Here is a 25,683-nt window from a genome sequence, read left to right as displayed (position 1 = left end):
CCAGTTTCTTTGTAACTTCCTCTAGCAAAGGTGTGAAATTCACTCTAGTACTACTGTTGCAAAGTGCATTAAGAACTGTGATATTTTGTAACTTTGTAATCTCATACTGCTTTTAACATTTTACATTTACTTCTTGTTTCATTGATTTTAAATAAAAGGTCTTGTTTGACTAATTCTGTCTCAGTATAGTTTTTCTGCCACATACCCCAATCTTCTTGTATAAATTCTGTGAAGCCTGATTCAAGACGAACTTTATCTTCTGATCACACATATTGGTGAGCCATATCCATATTATTAATCTTTATCAATTATTATTAACATTCTTAATTAATTAGAAAATTAATTATTAAATAAAACTAAATTAAGTGGATAAATTCCACTGTCCCTACTAACCCTCCCCAAATCAGGCTACAAGTTGTCACAATTTTCACCACAATTACTGTCTTCTCCTGAATTTCCTGGAAAGAAGAATAAACCATGGGAGTTAACAGATTCATAGTTCTAAAGGAATCATGAGAATTTTAGACCTGTCTTTAGTTTGGGTGCTGGATCTTAACCATTCCACTTCCCCCTTTGCTCTATTTAATATATTGTGTCATGTGAATCCACTGCTGAGTACATGGGAAACCCTTTCTCTTCCTGATTTTGAAGTTTCGTCACACTTCAGCATTCTAATTGATGATCTTAACAAAAAAAGAAATGCAAGCCAACACATGGCCTGTCCTTACCATTTGTCTGGCTTTCCATCCAAGAATTAAACAACACTGGCATCTTCTGCAGCATTTTTTAAATCAACAGTTCCAGGCCTGCTTTGTACAGTTTCTTAGCACAACTTAAGTATTGCTCTAAAGAGATAAATTACTGCCAATAGGTTACTCGGTGTCTTAAAAGAAATGACAAGAATGTGAGAAAAAAAATCATTGTATTTTATAATGACACTTGGTATCCCATGTTCTCTATTCCCTTCTTGATGGAGCTGATTTTTCGAGCTGGGTGGGAAAATTCTCATCCCAAAAGGGACAAAAAGACAATATCACAAAAAAATTTCAAAGCTAAAGAAACCGCTCAGAACAAAAAATGTGAGGGAGGGGAGAGAGGGGGCTGTTCAAGTTATTTGAAACATTTTGATAATTTCAATATGTTTTGTTTCAGTTTCAACCATTTTTGAACTATGGCTGCATCATTATATGTTAATGGTCTCAAGGGATCACAGGCTTCTACCAGGTAGAAACAGAATCCAGAAAGATCATTGGCCGTCTCTATAAATTGCTGGACTCCCTTTGATCTGGGCATTTCCTTAATGGCACTCAAAACATCTCTGTGTGCCCCCAAATCCCTCCAAAGTCAACAAATATCAGTCTTCAAAGATCCTTCTTCAGTGACTTCACCAGAGATAACGAAACTCTGCATTTCAGTAGTATCCTGGGCTGCATGTGGGGATGTATTTCTAACTTCAGCTTGCCCTCTCAGTGTCCATCTCCTTCTATTATGTCCTTACATTCTGTTAGAATGCTGGACAGGGTGCATGGTGACTGGTATCCCTCCTCTCTCACATTAAGGATATTCTGGTGTTGTACTAAGATCAAATCCATGGCTTACACTGCCCAGCTGTCCAGCAGTGGCTGGTGCTCCTGTGTGTTAAGTACTATAAGTTCTAAGCAGCCTCTCATTTTGTGGGTTTCTTATTGACTAGCTGTATTTTTCCCACTGGCTTCCAAATGGTTTAATTCTACATAGCCGTACCTGGTCACCTTTCTCCAGTCTAATGGTGCTGAAGTACCCTACAGAGTTAGGTCAGCTTAGCTATATTGCGCAGGGCTATGAAAAATTTCACACCCTGTACAGTGTAGTTAAGCCTCTCTATGCCCCATTGAAGACACTGCTGGTCAACAGAAGAATTCTTCCATCAACCTAGCTACTACCACTCAGAGAGGTGGGTTTATTACAGCAATGGAAGAACTTCTTCTGTTGCTGTAGTGCAGAGGTCTCTGACCTTTTTATGCTCAAGATCACTTTTTGAATTTAAGGGCAAACCAGGATCTACCCTGTCCCTTCCCCAAGGCTCCGCCTCTTCCCCAAATCCCCACCCCACTCACTCCATCCCCCTCTCTCCCTGTCACTCACTTTCTCCACGCTGGGGTAGGGGGTTGGAGTTCAGGAGGGGGTGCGGGCTCTGGGCTGGGGCCAAAGGGTTTGCAGTGTGGGAGGGGGCTCTGGGCTGAGCCTGGGGTAGGGGGTTGGGGTGCAGGAGGGGGCTCCCAGCTAAGGTAGAGCATTGGGGTGCAGGAAGGGGTACAGGTTGTTGGCTCTGGAAGGGGGGTCAGGGCTGGAGTGCAGGAGAGGGGTTAGGGTGCAGGAGGAGGTTTGGGGTGCTGGCTCTGGGAGGGGGATCAGGGCTGGGGGTTGGGTTTCAATCTCCCCCCAAGAAGCACTTACTTCCAGCTTCTCCTGGTCAGCGGCACAGTGTGGCTGCTGCTAAGACAGGCTCCCTGCCTACCGTGGCCTCATGGCACTCCCAGAAGAGGCCAACTCACCCCTTCGGCCCCTGGAAGGGGCAGGTGCACGTGGCTCCACGCGCTGCCCCTCTCTGCAAGCACCGCCCCCACAGCTCACATTGGCCACAGTTTCCCTTTCACGGCCAATGGGAGCTGCAAGGGCAGTGCTTTCAGGCAGGAGCAGCATGTGGAGGGAGATCCTCCATAGGGCTGTGCTGGTCACTTCTGGGAGCAACGTGGGGCCAGGGCAGCCAGGGAGCCTGTCTTAGCAGCAGCCCTGCTGTGCCACTGGAGATTGTGATTGACTGATTGGTGATCACTGCTCTAGTGAGTGTCTACACAATAGCGCTAGAGTGGTGCAGCTACATCTGTAGTTTCTAGGGTAGTTACATCTTCTGTGTTCCAGGCCATCTTACTGGTCATTGATATACAAGCATAGCTGCACATATGGCTGTCAAATGGCTGGCAGCCTGTCCAGTGGTCTGAGTCTCTACGTGTTGCATGTTTCCTCTGTTTCTAGATGCTCCTTTGTTTGCCTGTTAATCACACACTCTTCCTTATTGTGTCTCTTGCTAGACTGACCATTGCCACCATGTTTCATGTATCACATGCAGGGTAATAAGATGAGAGGATCCGTATTTCTAAAACAAAACTTCCTCTTTTTTGAAGAGAATTGTTTACAGAAGTCTGTTATGTGGTATTGTACCCACATAGATGGTGGAATGGTTAATGTGGACCTGAGAGACCAATACACACACGAGTGGTGGCATCTGGAGTTAAAGATAAGTTAAAGATAACTCCCAGCTGAGGGAGGATGTGAGTGTTTTCTATAAAGGGAGAAAATCCAGAGTAGAAAAGGGTTGCAGGGAGAAAGGCTACAAGTTTCTTCCTCTTTCTCTGGGAAGTTCAGGAGGGAGTTTACATCTTGGCCCTGATGGAAGAGAGAAAAAGGGGTGAAGAGGAACCTTGAAGTGGGCCTGAGAGAAGGCCACCCCAGAGACAGAAAGCTTTGGGAGGGACTGGAGTTGAGGGTCCAAACAAGGCAAGATTTAAGGAGGATAGTCCCTGAAAAGAGAACTGCGGGGGTGGAGAGGAAAGTGGACACAGGTTCAAGCCTGGAAAAGGACCTGATACTGCTTTTATTGAAATTTGTGTTTTGCTTTGGAGTTGAGTTAACAGACTCCAGGGAGAAGCCCTGGGGCTGCTAGTCCGATAGAAGAGTAGAGTAGAAGAGAAGTCTGGGAGTGGAGGAAGATGGCAGATTGATGACCAGTAGAGCACTGTCCATGTTGCACACTAAAACTTTGGCAGGAGAGAGATTCTAAAATGACCTGGCAGGAAGGCTAACTCATGAGAAGAGAGAGCACCCCATGGCAAGAGCAGCTGTTGACAAGGGGTGCTAGATGATGAGTTGCTATGCCACACCCAGCCACAAGGGGTGCACCTGCAGCTAGCTTTCCAGCCACTTGCACACACACTGGCTTCCTGGTGCCTGCTCCAAACTCTTCCCTCTCAGTTTCTAGCAGGTTGCTACAAGCTCTAATTTAGGGGCAAGAGGCTGCTTTCTTGTTTCTGACCTTATATGTACCGAGTAGTTTGTAGATTTCAACTTCTTTCTTTTACTCATTTTTCAGGGGAAATAATTATGCTAAACACTAGTCAAAGTAGATTATATTGATTTATTAGAGAAACAATGTTTTAAGACTAACCATTTATTATTAGGAAACAGGGGAGTATAAAACTGGAGAATGAAACTGAGTAGAATTGCCAAAATATCAATTTTATTAGTATTATTCACTTGTCCACTTAAGAATGATTAGAAGAAAATGTACGTTACATCCCCAAGGAGTGCATCCGTATTCAGAACAGCACTTAAACACATGCTAAGAACATGCTTTAGTCCCATTCCAATCAATGGGACATGAGTACATGCCCAAGTGCTCTCTTGAACAGGAAGTCTATATACTGTCTATCACCATGTTACCATTTGTAGTAGTGTTATACTCATGCTGCTTCTGTCTTACGTGAAAACATACAGGTATGTCTTCAACTTCTGTTTGGCTTATTTCCCTGTCACTGCTGAAAATGACAAAATATGTAGCGAATTATTGAATGCTTGACTTGATAGCTGTATAGATGCATTGCAGTTTTATGGGCTAAAAGGGTCAAAAGCAATATATATCTATAACACTTCACTAAAGAAAAGTCATAAAATTCATAGCTCTTTACTTCACTACTTATTATCAAAGCTTTGGTTCAAGGAGATTCCTAGTGATCTGGAACTTAGCAGGGGAGCCCTTCCTCAGGTGCTGAGAGAGTGGGACATTCTTTAAGTAGGAACCAGAAGCAAGCTTGTGCGGGAGGGAAACAGCAGCCAAGGTAAGACTAGTATCACAGTCCTGCCATGAGCATAGTGTGCATTTTCACCCATAACTATGGAGTCACTATCTAGATACAGTGCAAAGAAAAGAGAAAATGAAAAGAATAACATTTCTGTTGTATTTTCTGTACTATAGTTCCATGGCCTGGGATTTCTCTTGTCTTAATTGGAGATTTTCCTTTAAGGGGAAGAAAATCTACCATAGAAGAGAATGCATTTGGTTTTTTGGTGTCTGATAAAGAAGAGGAAAGGGTGGTCAGCTACAAACTGTACAGGTATCCCGGCTGAGGTTGTAGTCACTTCATCTCCTGTTGCAGCTGCTGCCACAGTGCCCTCTTCATTGACCTCTATATAAGCCTTATGGACAACCTGACTCACAAACAGGCCACCTTCTTTTGCCATTCCAGATAAATCCGCTACTCCTGGGCGAAACACATCGGTCATTCCTAAAGCCTCTAAATATTGTTTAAGTTGAGCGCTTGTCTCAATTTTGAACTGAGGAAGAGATACCTCCACTTCATCTTCTTTCAAATGGTCAGGGTTATTCCAAGTTGTTAATTTCTCATAGGTAAGTTCCTTTTCCAGCTACAGGTATAAAGATATATTGGAATCAGAATCTTGTGATTATGCATCAAAATCAACAAAACACAGAACTGTGTGAGAAGGTGGGAAAAGTGATTTTTCATTCACATTGTGGTAGCCACATCAGGCATGATTCTTACAATACTACTGGGCTCAGTAGCATGACGTACACTAAGAGTGTGACTACAAAGGGATAAAGCCAACAGCTGCTCACATCAGCTGACTCAGGCTGCGTGGCTGATAAATTGCAGTGTGTACATTCAACCTCAGGCTGGAGCCCAAACTCTGGGACCCTCCACCCACACAGGGTCCTGGAGAGCGGCCTCCAGCCTGAGCCTCAACATCTGCACAGCAGTTTTTAGCCCCTCAGCCCAAACAGCTTTTATCTCCCTGTAGCTGTACCCTAAATATTTCCAAATAAGTGTTTGTCCAGTGTTGGAAAAAGAAAACAAGAGTCTATAACCAATGTAAATATGACCACAATGCTGGGTCACCAGTGGGAGTCAATGGTGAAACTTTTAGCTTCAGTGGACAGACTTCTGTCATTAAAGTAAAAGAACTTGATCCTGCACCAATGAAGTCAATGGGTATTTTGTAATTGAATTGTATGGGAGAAGGGTTAGGGAACTGGATCAGATATTAAGTCTGGCAGCAATATGTGGCAGACAGCCTTTGTGGATCTGCCGATGTGTTACCTATATTGTTTGCATTTATTATTCATTCATTTTTAGACTGTATGGGTATTAACTATTTCAAAAGGTTGATAATACAAAAATGTAGCAATTAGCTATTAATTACATTGTCACCGTGCCCTATTTGGAAAATAAAATGGCTGGCTAATTGTTTGTGTTCTGAAAATTCAGTAATCACAGGAACAACATAAGCAGCCTGCCTTCAGATTTACTATTCAACATGCTGCCTACTCTGCAATGTGGAGGAAGAAAAGTAATTTTCTCCTATACTGTCTGTCCAGGTGATGAGAGATACACAAAACATTGCCATGTTCATATTCTGGTTATAAGGTTATCATCTCATCATAGGTAACTTTACCTGTGTTAGACCCATATAGTCTTTTGGCAGCAGTATATACATACTCAGGTCACCACCGTTGTATGGGAGTTCAAGCACCTGACAATCAGGCTCCTCGATTGTAGCTATTTTATATTTGCCTATATGGTACATCATCTTCACAGGTTTGCTTGTAGTCTGAAAGCAGTGGCAAGTAATTAGAAAATGAGATACATACAACAAATCCCCTTGTATTAATACATTTTTCCTTGTGTTATATCTTCTCTTGGACCAAAATGCTGCAGTGGTTGTTTAGGGACAGATTTTCACCTTCTAAAGAAAGGTGCATATAGTCCTCTTGAACCTTTTCAAACATCTCAACAGTTTTTTCTCTATCTTGGCCTGAAGGGAAAGGGGTCAGTCAGGTCTGATGGAGGGGGAGACTGGGAAACCCCATAAAGCCCATCCTTGTGATCCAGGATTTCACCATGCTGCTTCTCCCCTGCTCCTTTAAAGCTGAAATACCATTTATCATCTTCCTGTGCCAGCGCTTAGGCGCACCCACCCCAAGATGAATAGAAGGTTTAGAAGAAGAGTTAATGCTATTTCTTTGGACCAACACTTTCAGAAGCTGCCACTGATAATGTGTGCCTCAGTTTGTTTGTCCAACCTCAGAACAATGCTAAGGTTAAAACTATAGGCTTTTCATCTTTCATTTAATTTTAATTTCAGTATAAAAGCATGTTCTCAGGTTAAACTGACCCAGAAATTTACAAAACCTAAAAGCAATAGAAATATTTCCATGAAAGTGTTTTGTGAATGTTCCACTAAGAACAATTTTCCTTTTGCTAAGCAAATATTTCCCTGCTGTGTTGCCAAGCTATTTTTGATACATTGGGCTTAAGTGTGACCAACAGAAGATGAAACTGAACTAAAGCAATATGAAGCTGGCTATTCTACATTCATTGCCCACACAACATGGAGCGGGCGAGGGAGTAGCCCAGGGACAACGTACACAATGTCACCTAAAAAAACCCACTTTCAATATTCAACCTTAATGAGGAAGGAGATCCCTCTGGTGACAGAATGTGAAAACTGAACACAGACTAAATGGATCTCTTGGTGGCAGTCATTGTAAATGTGGCACCAGAACAACTCATTGTAGGTCTGAATACAATCAAACCAGTTAAGGGTCTATGAAGAAAATGATTAGAGGTCAGATTGTGAACTGCTCCAAATTAGGAGTGTAGTGGGGGAAGGCACAAGAAGTACCCTTCTGCTCACATGAATGCAAATCCTTACAAGAGTAGTGAACCTAACTGCACCCGCAGCCTCAAAGGGGCTGGGAAGAAAGCAGAGCTATATTTTGAATACTTCCACTCCTGCCAGGAGAGCTGACAGACCACAGGGGGGGCAGATGCTTCAGCTTCTTATACACGGCTTCCCCTGTGCCCCAGGTGGCTTTGTGAGGCATTGTATCTGTGTCAGGCATGATGCACTCTCCTAGCAGAAACTTTGGGAAACAGATCCCTCTTCACACCCACAGCTGGTCCCTAGGCCATAATAGAGCCCTAGATTTAAGGGGACACATCCCATGTTTGCTCCTTGTTATTTGCCAACCATGTAAAACAATAGGAGCAATGATGTGATCTGTGTATTTCTGTAATCTACCTCGTTAATCTGAAAAGGTCTTTCTTTGGTGTTTTCTTTCTTAAATTCCACTTCCCATTGTCCTTTGAAGTAGACAGCATTCACAAGGACTAACACAGTATCAGTAGAAAGAGTGCCCGGGGCAAAGAGATCCTTGATTTTACCTTAAAGAAAGGGAGGCAAATTAGTTTGTTTTGGCAGATTGGTAACACTAGTGCCGTTTCTCTGTTGTAATAACATAGATGTACAGTGCATGTATGTACCTGAGTGTAAGATTATATACATGATACTAGACACACATGAAAGATGTTAGACTGACAGGCCTGAGAGGCTGAAGTCCTCTATCTATTCACAGAACAAGTGCAACACAAACAGCATTTCTGTAGCTTACGTACACTGACACACTGATGTGCCTCAAGTGAAAAATGGAGAACAGATGTCATCTCCCAAAGTAGCCATTTTATTCTTTGCTTCTCCTGACTAGTCTTGGCTCCAGGTCAAATTTTAAGTAGTGCGCTGTCATTTACGTTATCTCTATAGGAGCTCAAAAATCAAGATACTTTCTCAAGGTCCCCCCTCCTTGCCCCAATACCTCTTGCATCTGATTGGATAATTCCTTAACTCCATGCAATCAGACACACAGGTGGTCTCATCCAGCGCCCACTGAAGTTGTCAGAAAAACTCCTGTGATTTCAATGGGTGTTGTATTAGGTCCCAGCATTTGCTGTCTACTCTGTTCTCCTCAAATTTGTTTTCTCTATGGAAATTAATGATCTACCTCTTAGTCACTCAGGTGGTCAAATCATGGAGAGCTGCCACTGTAGCTCCATACATCTGTGCTGCAATTATTAGGAAACATTTTACTGCTCCAGGTTTTTAAGCAACTTGTACACTTTAAGCACCTCGCTGCTTTTGATTAAATATCAAGAAATAGCAGCCAATGGTTGACTTGTCCTTACCCTTTGTAAAGGTTTCAACCCACAAATTTATCTGCTCCCTGGTTTCCTCTGCAGCATTCAGAAAATCAGATGGTTTCAATTCAGCCTGGTATAACTTTTGAATGCAGGATAGGTATTGCTGTACAATAAGAGAGAATGTCAGAACAATACATCAGAAAACAGGTCTTTTAATAAAAGATGTTCTAAATAAAATAAAATGTGCCTGTTTTTTAGTTCTGCAACACTGCAAAAGAATTTTTGTACATGCTAGAGACAGTGTGGGGACTAGCAGAATGGACTGGACCAGTTGGGTAGAGCGTAGGGATACAGGGCCATGTAGGTTTGGACAGTTTGCATAAAACAGCCAAACACTGAACCTTTCTGAAGTTCCGCCAGCTGATAAATGACTCTGCCACAGACTCGTTGTATGACATTGAGAGAGTCATTTAATCTTTGTGTCTCAGTTCCCCATCTGTGAAATAAGGATAGTGATACTGCTTTTCTCCTACCCCAGTGTCTGTCTTGTCTGTTTATATTGGAAGTTTTAGGGCAGGGACTGTCTTTTACTATTTTTCTACAACATTCTAGCACAACAGGGCCTTGACCTTAGTTAGGGCACCTAGGTTTTACTACTGTGAAAATAATGACTACTCACCAGATTTAAGTAGTTTTGCTGTGGTGAGTTTTCACATGCAATCTTATTATGTGAGGCTCGTTTACTATTTATTGTTTAGATGCAATAAACACATATATCCCCCTAACAGCCCAACCACATGAGCAGGCATTTACAGAACATCAGGTTCTTATTACACAAAGACTTAGGTCACTCTTGAGTAACAAGAATATCTGATTGTCACAGGTTCTCTTGTGGTCCTTAAATGCCTGCTCATGCTCCAAAGGGCTGGGGGACTATTCTTAGCTAGTCCACTTCCTATATGTCTCTGGTCACTTCTGTCCCTGTCTAACTTAGTGTGTCACTGACTGTACATTTATATGTCATTCATGAATGTCTTTGAAGCATTGTCCCTTAATGTTTCATTTTCCCACCAGCTAAGATAACTAAGGATGACTGCAATGGTACTTCCACATGAAATTTCAGACTAGAAGTAGATTTTGAAAACTGATTTGTAAAGAGTTTTTGGGCCTATGAAATTTCAAACAAATCAAACAGCAAGGCCCTGTAAATAACAAGAAATGAATTGATTAAAAACGTGGCCTGAAACTCTGTGGAGGAATAATTCACCCCAGAACATAATTAGCAATTCTATTGAAGATGCATGATCCAGAATAATTCTAGCTCACTCTCTCATCTCTGTGTTGTTTCTAGAGTGCTAACAAGAGTAAAAAGCATTACAATCTTAATTTTGTCAGTCAAATAAACAGCTGCAACTCTGAATATATATCTGAGTATCTGGTGCCATGATTAAACAGTTACTTTTTTTACTATAGCAACCCTCTAACTTTATTTTACTGTTGATTTACCAAAGTAATTATATAAATAAGAGTTACAAAGCTGAAGACAAACCTGGGTAATAATAATGTACTGCATAAAACAGCTTTTCAGGGCAAGATTTACATAACACTGTCTCTTTGTTATATTTTTGTACGTCTAGCCCAGGGAGACCCTGGCCTGTAGGCACTACAATAATGCAAATAATAATAGTAAACACTTAGAAATTTTGCTTTCAGTGCTGTTCAACACACCTAATTGCACTTAGGTTCCAGTGCTCTGAGACCAGGGAGGAAATGAGCACATCCTGTAACTAAGACTTTAGCTTGAAGTTCTCTCAAACTTTCCATTCTGGAACCAGATGAATTTATTTCAAGCTGATTGGCTGTTCTGCCCTACTATTCAGTAACTCCATGGGATCAACTCCACCCCTTGTCTAAGTGGACACAACTCCCATCCAAGTCAGCAGGAAATGAGACATCAACTGAACTAAGACCACATTCATCTCTTTTGGTCCTACAATATCACAGGCCACTAATGTGAACCCCAGTGCAACTCACCTGAAGAAACTGGAATGTCTGTTCTCCATACAGTCTGTTGGCATTAGCCAGTTCATAAGAAGTGGTGGGTTTGTTGATTGCTGAGAAGATGTCATGAAACTGGGAATGAATCCCTCCAGGTATATCACACTGAGCATCAGGAACCTCAAAATAACACAAAGTTTCTATAGTTTATTTCTGATGAAAATGGCTGAGTGACAGAGACATTGTTTGTTTTGTTTTTTTTAATTGTTCTTCTATGAAACTATTCGGATTCAATAACTTAACTAGCTTTGCCTTCTCTGACTTGTTCTTGTTCCTGATAGTCTGGAGATCTATGGAGCAAAAGCCCTGTTATAAGGACTAAGGAATCCGTGGTTCTTTTGGGATGTTCCACTTGTTACTTATGGAGAACTACACATGCGAATTTGTTGAACAGTGAAAAATGTTCAGGTTAGTAGAATTGCAAATGTTTTCTGTATGTCTGATTTATACATGCACATGTGCTCATGATCATGGTAGGAGCCCACTGAAATAGCAGGATGCAAAATGAACTGATCACTTGTGAATGCGGTTGTGATTAGTGCATCCACAAATCAATCATATAATTGTACAACATTTTAGTAAAGAACCCTAACCCTTGCTTTTTGCTACCTTGTATACATTTTTATCCTTCTCCCTATACCTTCTATCACCCCTCACCACAGCATTCTCCCCACACATTTTGATGTTATAATTCTAATCTGTTAATTTTGAATTCATATGAAAATTCCCCAAAGTTTGTCCAACTCTAAGATTTGTTCTAAGATACAGGCCACTGGGGAGGAAGAGGTAGTCTGCGACTGCTCACTGAATTGTCATCACTTCTTGTTGCTTCAGAAGAGCTTCCAGTCCCAGGATTTTCATTTTCTCTAAGTTCTGTGAAGTTAAGCACCTGAAATAGAAATGTAACATTGCATCAGTCATACACTACATTGATTTGCTTATGACAATGTGTGAAACAACTTGTCGCAGAAAATTCAGTTTTCTGTCTTAACTACTGTCCTTTCTATTGGAGATGGACATCATGATGTCAAAAGGCAGGTGTTCTCTACTATTATCAATGGATGCCCTAGTCCATCCATTGACATCAAAATCAGCAAGCCATTTGGTGAATACTACTTAAAATCACTAGAAGGGAGAGCTATATTTCTATGATTGTGGAACTCACAGCCTACTTTTTCCCATAATATTCAGTTTTTACACAATGTACAATAGGGCAATTGTAGTGGGGCAGTTACCCCTCTCCGGCTCAGCAAGGGTTAAAAGCCAGCCCTTGGAGAGAGCTGGGGCTGAGAATGAATCAGAAAAGGCTGAGAGGCCAATCAGGGCCAGGCTGGGAAAGGAAGGAAGGGAGGGAGGGACCTGGCTACCTGCCTGGGAGCTCAGGGTACTGGGAGTAGAGCAGGGCTGGGGAAAGGCAAGCGGAGCTGAGGAGCTCCAGCCTGGCAAATCCCCAGCCCGCGGGCCTTGCTAAAGGCCAAAGCAAGTACAGGGGTTGCAGAGGGGCCACCCAGGGTTAGGCAGAGGCAGCTGGTCCTAACCCTTGCCAATGATGAGTGGCCGTTACAGACTTCAGTCTGCCCAAGGGAAAAGGAGCTGGATGATGACTGGCAGTAGGCACTGAGGTAAGGTGGGCATAGAGGGTTGGGGGTTCCCTTGGGACCGGAGACCCAGAGCGTGGGGGTACTGCTGAGGCAGAACCCGAGATAAAGGGCACTGGGGTCCGGGAGGGACACGGGGCCTGAGGCAAGCAAGACATCGGCTAGCGGAGGGCGCTCCAGAGGCTGAAGAGCTAATTCCCAAGATGACCAGCAGGAGGTGCTGCGCCATTGAGTCTGGCTTCACTACAGCAATACATTCAGTAGGGTTCTGCAGGTGTGCAGCGATCTTGGATAAAAGCTTATTTTTTAAAAAACCTAAATTTAAGGAACAATCTGAAGACCAATGGAAATGCTTTCAGAGTTTGCTAGGTTTAATTCCAACAAATGCAGTGTTTGTCAAATATAGCGTTAGTTCCTGCCAATATTTAAGTGGACATGAATTTTGCAGTTGACTTCAGTGCCGGCATCACTGGAACCTGATTTTTTTTTAATTGCATTCCTCTTGTGTGCAGATCCCTTTACATCTGCTAACAGTATTGGGTCACACATCCAGCCTTCAAAGCAAAAGATCCATCTGAAATTTCTAATAATGACAGTTGATGTACTCAAAGACCGATGACACATGATTCATGATTCACCTTAACTAGGGCAATTGCTACTTGTGCAGTACTTGTGCAGGCTTTATTACCCATGGAAAAGGAAACCGCTCCGAGGCCTTGGCTACACTTGAGAAGTACAGCGCAATAAAGCCACCAACAGCGCTGTAACTCACTCCCTGTCCACACTGGCAAGGCACATACAGCGCTGTATCTCTGTGGCTACAGTGCTGCTTGTACTCCACCTCCCTGAGAGGAATAAAGAGTATAGCGCTGCTGCTGCTGCGCTAATCTTAGTACACAGTGACTGACCTCCGGAAACTTCCCATAATCCTTTGAAGTGAAGGATCTGCTCTTTTTTTTGTTGTGAACTCTGGGCTCTGGGAGCTACTTATCAAAAAAAAACAAACACAGCTCCTATTTGCTGTGAATGAGCAGAGGCAGGGGGGCTCCCTTTGGAACGCCCACGGCTAGTGTTTGCTTGAGGAGAGGAGCAGTATGGCGGGCGGGAGGGAGTGGGGGGCCGTTTCGGAGCGGCTGCTTATCTGGTCTGTGAGGAAAAAAAAACAGCTGTTGTTTGCTTTCAGTGAGTGAGAGAGGGGTGGGGAAGGGGGTGAGAACTTGCAAGGCAGGGAGCTGACACAGTATAGGCTCCAAAAATCCACTCTCTCTCTCCCCCACGTTCCCTGTCACACTCCACCTCACCTCCCCCTTTTGAAAAGCATGTTGCAGCCACTTGAACGCTGGGATAGCTGCCCATAATGCACCACTCCCAATGCCGCTGCAGATGCTGCAAATGTGGCCACGACAGTGCGCTGGCAGCTGGCAGTGTGGACTGCAGCGCTTTCCCTACTCAGCTGTACGAAGACAGGTTTAACTCCCAGAGCTGTACAGCTGCAAGTGTAGCCATACCCTGAGTTACAAGAAAAGGCTTGAGGAGCTCAGGTGACATTGCATGTGGGAATGGTCTGCCATTGTTGAACAAAAATGAAGGAATAAAACAAATGCCTTATTATTGCCTACCGTTTCCATCTGGGTGGCAGTATTACCTCTGGCCCCAAGAAGGACCATGCCCAGGGCAGCTGAGATACTCAGAGGAGAATGGATGATATTTTCAGATGGACGATCTTCATTCAGTACTTTGAAAAAGTCAAGGCAAAATTTGGTAGTTGCTTCACTGATGGAGCTCATTGTGAAAATGAAAAGCTGCCTAAGAAAAAAATAAACCAAATCAATAGAGTTCAACAGTCTTTTTTCTCAACCTCTTACTGCATCAGAGGGTTTCAATGGCTTTCTTGCTAGTTATGCACACATATCTAGCCTCAGGGTGGGAAGAATGGGATACAGGCCTTTAGAAAAAGAATTCCCACTGAGAAAGCAGCCTTATCCTCAGTTTTCCACTCAGGAAATTTTCTTCCACTCCTGTGCCTAATGGACAACACCGCAAGAAGTAAACTGTTCTACCAACATAGTTCCTTGGAGCAATGAAGCATATTGATGCATCTTCCCCATCCTACTTCAGGGGAGTTATGCATGATTTACAGCAGTATGAGTTCAAAATCAGGCTTCCTGAGAGGGATTATTGGATACTCCAATTTCTGTTTGTATGTGATCAGGGCCACATTAGGCTGTCTTTTGCACCCAGATATATCAAGAGTAACTTTGGAGGAGTTAATCCAGATATACACAGGTGTAAATTAGAACCTAATTTGACCACTCATGTCTAGGTAACAACAACAGACAATGGGTAGAAAATGATCTGATTAATATGTGATAAGGTATCACTGAATCAGCTTGTTCTATTATAAAAGAAATATACTATGTAAGATGTGTGAACATCTATTTATTGCAATTCATTTTCCAGCTGGGGTTGACTGATAGGAACATTATACTCTAATCTGTCTCCATTAACTCTGAAAAGGGATACCCTTGATTTCTTCCCAGGGAAGTATTCCAAGACTTTCACAAATAGCTAAAAAGACCCGGGCGAAGTTTTTCTGACAAATAGTTTATCTGATAAAAAGTATAATCTTGGTCGACCTGAAACTATTCACCAATTTGACACAAATTTACAAAAGGGTTTGGGCCAAAAATACATTTTCAGGATAGATTTGTTAAGTGGCTGGAGTCAGGGCTGGCTTTAGGCTGATTCACCCAATTCCCTGGAATCGGGCCCCGTGCCTGTACCTAAGAGGGCCCCACGCTGGTGCCTTTTTAATTTTTACTCACCCGGTGGCGCTCCGGGTCTTTGGCGGCATTTCGGCAGTGGGCCCTTCACTTGCTCCGAGACTTCGGCAGTGGGTCCTTGAGTGCCGCCAAAGACCTGGAACAAGTGAAGGACCTTCTGCCGAAGTGTCGCCGAAGACCCAGGACACTGTCGGGTAAGTACAAATCGGGCCCCACACTTGCTAAAGCCGGCCTTGGCTGGAGGTGTGCTGTTTGCCCCCCTTTATCTACAGCCCAATGTATAGGTGGTGGCAATGTCCTGTACCACTTCTGCCCAAAGGTGAGGGTGTTCAGCTGGGATGTTCAATTCCCCCCTCTGCCTGATTTGGAACAGTGAGTTGAATTTGAAACTCTCACTGCTCAGGAAAATACCATGAGGCCTAGGCTATCAGGTGGCCTAGAGTCTCTCCCACTGAAGCTTTTCCACTTTATGTAAATTAAATTGCCGTTGGAGCAGGGACTTGAATGTGAGTCCCCGTCATCTGAGAAGAGATTCTTTACTATGCATGTGGATGATCTAATTCCAAATTCTAATCCACTATTCCTCTGAAATTGTGTTATACAACATCACCTTTTATTTTGTAAGCAAGAAAAGAGAAATATTTTTTCCACTCTACTTAGCACTGAGAAGGCCCCTGCTGGAGTATTGTGTCTAGTTCTGGGCACCACTCTTTGGGAAAAATATGGACAAATTGGAGAAAGTCCAGAGAAGAGCAAAAAAATTATTAAAAGTCTAGAAAACATGATCTATTAGGAAAGATTGAAAAAGTTGGGTTAGTTTAGTCTGGAGAAGAGAAGACTGAGGGGGGATATGATCACAGCCTTCAAGTACGTAAAAGATTGTTATAATGAGGAGAATGATAAATTGTTCTCCTTAGCCACTAAGGACAGGACAAGAAGTAAGGGACTTAAATTGCACCAAGAGATATTTAGATTTAACATTAGGAAAAACTTCCTAACTGCAAGGAAGACAAGATGGGTGAGGTATCCTCTATTATTGGACCAAATTCTGTTGAGAGAGACAGGCTTTCAAGCCACATACAGCTTTTCTCCAGGTCTAGGAAACAGGGCTGGCTTTAGGAAGTGCGGGACCCAATTCGAACAGTTTCTACGGGCCCCCGGCAGGGATGACTAAAAAAAAAAAACACATGTAAAAAAACATGTGGGGCTTGTACTCACTGGACAGTGCTCCCAGTCTTTGGCAGCACTTCGGCGATGGGTCCTTCACTCGCTCCAGTGCTCCTCGGTGGCACTGAAGGACCCGCTGTGGAAGACCCAGAACGAGCAAAGGACCCGCCACCGAAGTGCCACTGAAGACCCAGAGCGCCGCCAGGTGAGTAAAAATTAAAAAGGCACCTCTAGCCAGGGAAGGGATTCTCACTGGGCGTGGGGCCTGATTCAGGGGAATTGGTGGAATAGGCCTAAAGCCGGCCCTGCTAGGAAAGGTTCTCCCAGGATCACAGCAAAATGCAAGGTGGAACAGATCATAAAGTGACACCCCATCACTGGAAGTTTTTAAGAACAGGTTAGACAAAAACCTGTCAGGGATGATCTAGAAAATACTTAGCCCTTCCTCGGTGCAGGAGACTGGACTGGATGACCTGTTTAGGTCCCTTCCAGTCCTTCATTTCTATGATAATATGATTTTCTTACTTACATATTTTGTTTCCATATCAGACTGTTTTCAAAAATATGCACAGATTTACTGACGTCTGAGGTTGAGAAGAGAACTTTGTGTGTTATTGTTAGTGCAAAATGCTTAGTTATGGAAAAGGTAAGAATATTGCTGAAAATTTCTTTTCTAATCATCAACAGCTGGCAAATTACACATTTCACAAGAGCTGATGATTATCTGTAGTAATGTGATATGCTTTGGAAAGTGGTGACACCTGCAACATTTTCTGTAAACTCTGCAAGCCAAATTTTGCTCTTACACTGATATAAATGCACCATAACTTACCTTAAACCAACTGGATGTGTGGGCCTCAGTGCTTCTGAAAATCAAGCTGTTTATTTAGGTACCTAAATTTGGGTTTAAGTGATTACCTTTAAACACCCATGTCTAAAATTGATGCCAAAGTGTCTTGTCCACAGTCACACCGGAATATAATGGCAAAGTCAGGAATAGACTCCTGAGCCCCAGCCTTGCACCATTGGCACACGCTCCACTGGGGATGTAACATTCTGGACAGCTGGACTAATCTGTGCAATCCTAAAATGGACTGGATATAGCAAAAGGATTTACAAATATTCCCTTCACAAATCATAACAGTAACTAAGACTGTAAACGTACATAGAAAAAATGCTTACCTAGCTGTAGAGAGGAAGTTTGAAACTTGCTAGATGTTTGGTGTGGTGTCTTGCAAAGGTGATGGAATATAAAGCATTTGCAACACCCACTGGCTTTATCATATGTTGAAATTATTAGATGTATTATTGCTTAACGGTATCTTGCATAACTAATTAGAATGCAATCCATAGGATATTTTTTGTTAGTCATAAAATATAATTATCATTCTTATACTCCTGGAAACATAAGACACTATTTGTCAGAGGCTACCTCTGCTGTATATTTTCACTGATCCTCCAACACAAAGCTGCCCTAAATCTGGTGTATTCAGCTCCTTGTGAATCCTTCTCCACTGCCATAGAGCCACCGTAGCCATGACTAATGAACAGAGTGCAGCTAGGGAAAAGTGAATGTGCATAACTTTATTCACATGAGAAGGCCCATTGAATTCACATGAATAAAGTAGTATATGTGCTTACGTTTTTGTCAGATTGGGACCTTAATTTTATATTTTCACCAATCACATAAATAATCTCAGAACAGAGATAGGATAATCTAGTGGTGTTTTATTTTATCGCTGAGAGATCTGACAAGGCATGGGACTGGACAAGAGATTTATCAGTTTTAAGGCCACCAGGGGCCATTATGATCATCTAACTCAGTGGTTCCCAAACATTGAACCAGGCGATCCACCAACTGCATTTTCTTTCTTTTTATTTATTTATTTATTTATTTATTTATTTTTGGTAATCCATTATTCTTCTTCGAGTGATTGCTCCTATGCATTCCAGTCAGGTGTGCGCGCCGCGCGTGCACGGCTCTCCGGAACATTTTTACCCTAGCAACTCTGGCGGGCCGGCTGGCGCCCCCTGGAGTGGCGCCGCTATGGCGCCTGTTATATACCCCAGCCGGCCCGTCCGCTCCTCAGTTCCTTCTTACCGCCCATGACGGCCAGTTGGAACTGTGGAGTGCTCTCTGTCCTCCACAACCCTAGCTCTCGCTACTTTTTCTGTACATAGTTTTTTCATTACTTAGTGTAGATAGTTTATTCAGTTAGTTAGATAGTTTTAGGATTAGGATAAGGGGGGGGTTTCCCCCCCTTTTCCTCTACCAGTGCAGGCTCATGCCCAAGGCACCGGGCTTTAAGCCCTGCGCATCTTGCCAGCGGCACATGCCAGTGGGGGATCCGCACGACTCCTGTCTCCATTGCCTCGGGGAGAGTCACAGGACAGATAAGTGCCCTATCTGTTCGGCATTTAAGCCCCGGATGTGTAAGGAGCGGGACATTCACCTGAAGCAGCTCCTGATGGAGGCATCGCTCCAGCCCCCGGCACCAACCGCGCCGGCACCGAGGGCTTCATCGGAGCGTAGCGCACCGGCGGCCCCGAGCCGCTCCGGCACCGAGGCTCCCCGACCTCAGCCAGCGGCACCGGCGACCCGGCACCGCTCCCTCTCGCCTTCCAGGAAGCGTAAGCCGTTGAAGGCAGCTGCAAAGACCCACGCTCAGGGTCAAGAAGCCCAGCCAATACCACCACCTACGGTACCGGCTGTGACCGTGCACAGGACGTGCACCGTGCCGTTGCCTCCGGCGGCGCAAGGGCCGTCGAGTCCGGCACCGCCATGCTCCCCGGCGCCGACCGTGGTTGAGCTGCAGCTGCCATCCATGCCTGAGATTTTCTCAACAGCGCGGGAGCTCATAGAGCTCACAGAGGCACCGAGCCTCCGGCCCCTGGCACCGCCGGTGCGGGCTGTTGTATCGGCGGGGAAGCCGGCGATGATGACTCGGCCCCCTTCTCCGGACGGACGGCACAGACGGCGCTCCCGGTCCCGGTCTCATTCCCGGTCCCATCGAAGGTCACCGTCCCACCGCTCCAGATCCCGGCACCGCTCGCCATCGCAGTACCGGTCGCCGTCTCAACGCCGGTCACAGTCCCGGTACCGTTCAACATCACGGTACCGGTCGCACTCCCGGCGTCGATCCAGGTCCCGATCGCCTTCGCGTCGGCACCGACGGAGGTCCGCTTCCCGGCGCCGTGACTCTCGCAGCCGCTTCCGGCACCGCCGGTCCAGATCCCGGTCGAGCTCCCGGCACCGCGGCGGACATTGGTCTCGGTCACCATCCCGGTACCGTGATGACCGGCACCGATCCTCGGCACCGTCCGGGGACAGGCTGCCACTTTCGACGGCGCAGTCCATCAGCGCCTCTGCACCCCCTTGGCCATCTCGCCCCGTGTCGGTCGCGTCTGGGGCAGGCAGCAACGGGCACCTCCCGCCTGCTCTACAGGGTCAACCTCAGGGTGCACAGCAGTGGGGCTTCTGGGTCCCCTGGGCCCAATACGAGACTCAGGGGGTGCCTGTCCCCCCAAGGGCCCCTGCCTCCGAGCGCAGAGTACCAGAGGCCACCTTAAGTCGACCGCCCCCTTCGCCACCGGGTTCGGTTTCGATACCGCCTGACCCCCAGAGGCACCTTCAGCCCGAGCCAGCTGACCAACCGCTAGAAGATCCATCTACGGAGGCTGTAGTCCAGGGCTTATCCTCGTCGTCGTCTCCAGACGAGGCGGTGGCGGGAGCATCTGCCACAGATCCGTCACCAATAGACTTAAGGGCCCACCAAGACCTGCTTTGCCGCGTGGCAAAGGCCATCGATCTCCCCGTGGCGGAGGTCCAGGAGGACGAGGACCCAGTAACGAACGTCATTGGAGCGGAGGCTCCAGTACGGGTGGCCTTACCGTTCATCCGTACAATCCAAAAGAACGCCACGACAATCTGGCAGTCACCGGCGTCCGTCCCTCCTACTGCCCGCGGGGTCGAGCGAAAGTACTCCGTCCCCCCCACGGGATATGAGTATTTGTATACTCACCCGACCCCAGACTCGTTGGTCGTCCAGTCGGTCAACGACAGGGAGAGGCATGGTCAGCCCGCCCCAGCGCCGAAGTCTAAGGAGGCGAGGCGGATGGATCTGTTGGGCCGCAAGGTCTACTCTGCGGGCGGCCTGCAACTTCGGATCGCCAATCAGATGGCTCTCCTCGCCAGGTACGCCTATGACATCATGGTGTCCCTGGCGAAGTTTACAGAACTGCTCCCAACAGCCTCCCGCCAGGAGTTCTCGGCACTGTTGGACGAAGGGAAAAAATCTTCCAGGTCCTCCATCCAGGCCACTCTTGACTCCGCGGACTCGGGAGCAAGGACCCTGGCCTCAGGAGTGACTATGAGGCGCATCTCCTGGCTGCAGTCCTCCACCCTACCACCGGAGGTGCAGTACACGCTGCAGGACCTGCCTTTTGATACTCAGGGCCTGTTCTCCAAAAAAACTGATTCCCGGAGCCAGACCCTGAAGGACGGTCGCATAGCCATCCGCACTCTCGGGATGCATAAACCGGCAACACAGCGCAGGTCCTTCAGGCTGCAACCCTCCCGGCCTTTCGCCCAGCCACGGTACCGTCCCTACAACACCAGGCAGCCTGGCCTAAATCGCCGTCGACCATCTGGCAGCAGACGCAACCAGGCCCAGGCCCCTTCCAAGGCCCCTCAAGGGTCCAAACAGGCCTTTTGATGGGACGCCCGGGGACGGCCGATCACTCTCCCTACCGGATCCTACCCTTTTGTTTTACAACAGCCTTTCCCATTTCTTTTCGGCGTGGTCCGAATAGACAACGGACAACTGGGTGCTTCAAACAGTCCAGTCGGGATACCGCCTTCAGTTTGTTTCGCCCCCCCCTTCCCACCTGCCCTCCCTGTCCCTCTTCAGGGACCCCTCTCATGAGCAACTCCTCTTTCAAGAGGTCCAGTCTCTGTTGAGCGTGGGTGCCATAGAGGCAGTGCCTCAAGACAGGCGGGGCAGGGGATTCTATTCCCGTTATTTCCTCATCCCCAAAGCGAAAGGAGGGCTACGTCCTATCCTGGAACTTCGAGAGCTGAACAAATATCTGCTCAAGCCCAAGTTTCGCAAGGTCACCCTGGGGACCATCATTCCCTCTCTGGATCCGGGAGACTGGTTTGCCGCCCTCGACATGAAGGACGCGTACTTCCATGTCGCGATCTACCCTCCCCATCGACGTTACCTGCGTTTCGTGGTGAACAACGCACACTACCAGTTCGCAGTGTTGCCATTCGGCCTATCCACCGCACCGAGGGTGTTTACCAAGTGCATGGCAGTGGTTGCCGCAGCCCTCCGCCGTCGTCAGATACACATCTACCCATATCTCGACGACTGGCTGGTTCGCGGAACGTCTCGGCGGCTGGTAATGGACCAGATGACAGAAATCCTGTCTCTATTTCACCGGCTTGGTCTTCTCATCAATGCCGAGAAGTCCTCCTTAATTCCGTCGCAGCGGGTGGAGTTCATTGGAACGGTTCTCGACTCCAAGTTGGCCAGGGCCTGCCTACCGCGCTCTCGGCACCAGACACTGGTCTCCATTATTCAAGACCTCGTCACCTTTCCTACCACGACGGTGCGATCCTGCCTCCGCCTCCTGGGCCACATGGCATCCTGTACATATGTCACTGCGTACGCGCGGCTCCACCTTTGCCCGTTCCAGTCCTGGCTAGCGTCGGTGTACCGCCCGCATCGAGACCCGGTCGACATGGTGGTCACGGTCACCAAGCCAACCCTCGAGTCCCTCTGCTGGTGGCTAGACCCAGACGTTGTGTGTGCGGGAGTCCCGTTCCACCCTCCTCGCCCATCTGCCACTCTGACCACGGACGCCTCAGTGCTCGGCTGGGGGGCTCACCTGGGCGACCTTCACACCCAAGGTCTTTGGTCACCCCAAGAGCTCGCTCTGCACATCAACATCCGCGAGCTGCGAGCGATCCGTTTGGCGTGTCACACCTTCCGCACCCGCCTGCAGGGCCGCTGCGTGACAGTGTTCACGGACAACACGACAGCGATGTTCTACGTGAACAAGCAGGGCGGAGCCCGCTCCTCCCTCCTCTGCAAGGAAGCACTGCTCCTGTGGGACTTCTGCGTCTCCCACTCAATTCACCTGGAAGCGTCTTTTCTTCCGGGAGTGCAGAACACGCTGGCCGACCATCTCAGCAGGTCGTTCCTCTCCCACGAGTGGTCCCTCCGTCCAGATGTCGTGCACACAATCTTCCGGAGGTGGGGGTTTCCCCAAGTAGACCTATTCGCGTCCAAGGAGAACAGGAAGTGCCATCTGTTTTGCTCGTTCCGGGGTCACTCGCCGGGCTCCCTGTCGGACACCTTCCTTTACTCCTGGAAGGATCACCTCCTCTATGCCTTCCCTCCGTTTCCGCTCGTACACCGAGTGCTGCAGAAGCTGCGGAGGGACAGAGCCCATGTCATACTCATCGCTCCGGCCTGGCCAAGGCAGAATTGGTACACCCTGCTGCTCGAGCTCTCCATTCGGGATCCCATCCCCCTTCTGTTGTGGCCGGACCTCATCACTCAGGACTTCGGCAGACTCCACCACCCGAACCTGCAGTCCCTCCATCTTACAGCTTGGTACCTGCGTGGTTGACCCACGCGGAGAGGGACTGTTCGGCGGCGGTACAGCAAGTCCTGCTAGAGAGTAGAAAGCCTTCCACTCGCTCCACCTACCTTGCAAAATGGAAGCGGTTCACGTTCTGGTGTGACCAACGAGGCCTCAATCCCTTCGTAGTCCCTGTCCCTACCATCCTGGACTACCTCTGGTACCTTAAGGAGCAGGGTCTGGCGGTCACCTCCTTGAGGGTACACCTGGCAGCTGTGTCCGCCTTTCGTCCACCTACGGGAGGTCGGTCCGTCTTCTCCGACCAGATGGTTTCCCGCTTCCTTAAAGGCCTGGACCACTTGTACCCGCCCGTGCGGCGTCCTGCCCCGACCTGGGATTTGAACCTCGTTCTGGCCAAGCTTATGGGACCGCCCTTCAAGCCTCTGGCCACATGCTCTCTGCTCTACCTCTCCTGGAAGACAGCCTTCCTCGTTACAATTACATCAGCGAGACGAGTCTCTGAGCTCCGTGCTATAATGGTTGGTCCACCATACACCGTCTTCCACGGAGACAAAGTGCAGCTTCGACCACACCCGGCCTTCCTCCCTAAGGTGGTGTCGGCCTTCCACCTTAACCAGGAGATCTTCCTCCCGGTCTTCTTCCCGAAGCCGCATGCCTCACCTCGGGAGCAACAGCTGCACACCCTGGACGTCCGCCGGGCGCTTGCCTTTTACATCGAGCGGACGAAGCCCTTCCGACATTCAACCCAGCTGTTTATAGCAGTCGCCGACCACATGAAGGGCGAGCCGGTCTCCTCGCAGCGAATTTCCTCATGGGTTACGGCATGTATTCGGACGTGCTACGAGCTTGCTCGCGTGCCACCATGCCGCCTCACTGCTCACTCGATGAGAGCGCACGCCTCGTCGGCCACCTTCCTGGCCCATGTCCCCATCCAGGACATCTGTAGAGCGGCTACCTGGTCTTCTGTCCACACCTTCGCTTCCCACTACGCGTTGGTGCAGCAATCACGAGACGATGCAGCCTTCGGCTCCGCAGTATTACACTCCGCGACGTCTCACTCCGACCCCACCGCCTAGGTAAGGCTTGGGATTCACCTGACTGGAATGCATAGGAGCAATCACTCGAAGAAGAAAAGACGGTTACTCACCGTAGTAACTGTTGTTCTTCGAGATGTGTTGCTCCTATCCATTCCAGACCCGCCCTCCTTCCCCACTGTCGGAGTAGCCGGCAAGAAGGAACTGAGGAGCGGACGGGCCGGCTGGGGTATATAACAGGCGCCATAGCGGCGCCACTCCAGGGGGGGCCAGCCGGCCCGCCGGAGTTGCTAGGGTAAAAATGTTCCGGAGAGCCGTGCACACGCGGCGCGCACACCTGACTGGAATGGATAGGAGCAACACATCTCGAAGAACAACAGTTACTACGCTGAGTAACCGTCTTTTACATATGTGCACCCTCTGCCTGGCTCCGGAGCCCTAATCCCACCTTGGTGTGGAGGGAAGCCACCAGGGACAGAATTTGGAGAGAAAGCCTGCCCCAGCTGCTGTGGGGTGAGCAAGGGGCAGGCCTGCTCTCCAAGCCTGCTCTGTCCTCAGGGCTTCCTCTCCACACCTGCTGGGCTGGGAGAGGTATATGTTTGTCTAGGCCAGTTCTGGCCCTGGGCGTGATAACCATTCTGTAACCTTCCATGGCCCACTACATGGGAAACACTGATCTAGTTCGATTCCTGCATAACACAGGCCAAAGAACCTCTCCCATTAAATTCATCAAGCCCATAACTTCTGTCCGAGCTATGTATAGCATATCATTCAGAAAAACCACCAGTCTTGATTTAAAGATGTTGTGATGGAGAATCTTACCCATGTAGGTAGATGTAGACTGTGATCAAGTCAATTCTAAACCTTCTCTTGGATAAACTAACCAGGTGGACCTTAAATCTCTCACAATGTGGTATGTCCTCCAGACCTCAAAATATTTTCTTGTAGTTCTTTTCTGAACGTATTCCAATTTTCAGCATCCATTTGAGGTGTGGACTATGCTAGCTGAGCTACTTAAGCTGCTGCACTTCTTACTGTTGCTGCAAGGGCTTGTCCAATTTAACCAAAACTCTAGAATTTTGTTATATTTTGAAGAAATTTAAATGTGTATATATGTATATATATATTATATATATATATCATTCTTTCACAATGGGGTATTTACTTTTTAATGTATTTCTAACAAAATGGAGGTCCCTGCTAGGCAAATAATAATTATTCTTGTGTAAGAAGTATACTTTGCTAGCCCCCTGAGGCTCAGGAAGGTCAGAAGAAGCTGCATCAGGAAACTCCAGGATAAGGTTTGATGCAGGGAGTCAGAAAACAGCTGGAACTGATTGGCCTCCCGACCCAGGGAGCCAGGCTGGGGCAGGTACATGGAAGAAGTTAGCTTTTGGGATCT

General features: G+C 47.0%; 2 protein-coding genes across 3 annotated transcripts in view; both read right to left on the bottom strand.

Annotated features, from left to right (window-relative positions):
• LOC120397082 (serpin B3-like) overlaps window positions 1-25,683 on the bottom strand; it is a 151,312-nt gene that overhangs the window by 107,662 nt on the left and 17,967 nt on the right. The gene's annotated exons all lie outside the window — the stretch shown is intronic.
• LOC120397083 (serpin B4-like) lies at window positions 5,028-14,483 on the bottom strand. 2 transcript variants are annotated; one of them, XM_039522552.1, is made up of 7 exons: window positions 14,305-14,483; window positions 11,854-11,976; window positions 11,064-11,207; window positions 9,075-9,192; window positions 8,137-8,279; window positions 6,508-6,663; window positions 5,028-5,460 (listed from the first exon to the last, which is right to left on the bottom strand). In XM_039522552.1, the coding sequence occupies exons 1-7, from the start codon at window positions 14,470-14,472 to the stop codon at window positions 5,056-5,058; spliced, it is 1,257 nt and encodes a 418-aa protein (XP_039378486.1). In that variant the 5' UTR covers window positions 14,473-14,483; the 3' UTR covers window positions 5,028-5,055. The 2 variants fall into 2 exon arrangements, with proteins under 2 accessions (XP_039378486.1, XP_039378487.1); XM_039522553.1 differs by having other exon boundaries at window positions 11,064-11,192; window positions 11,917-11,976.

Source organism: Mauremys reevesii, linkage group 2 (assembly GCF_016161935.1).
Source record: "Mauremys reevesii isolate NIE-2019 linkage group 2, ASM1616193v1, whole genome shotgun sequence".
NCBI lineage: Eukaryota > Metazoa > Chordata > Testudines > Geoemydidae > Mauremys > Mauremys reevesii.
This window is presented reverse-complemented; position numbering and strand designations above follow the sequence as displayed.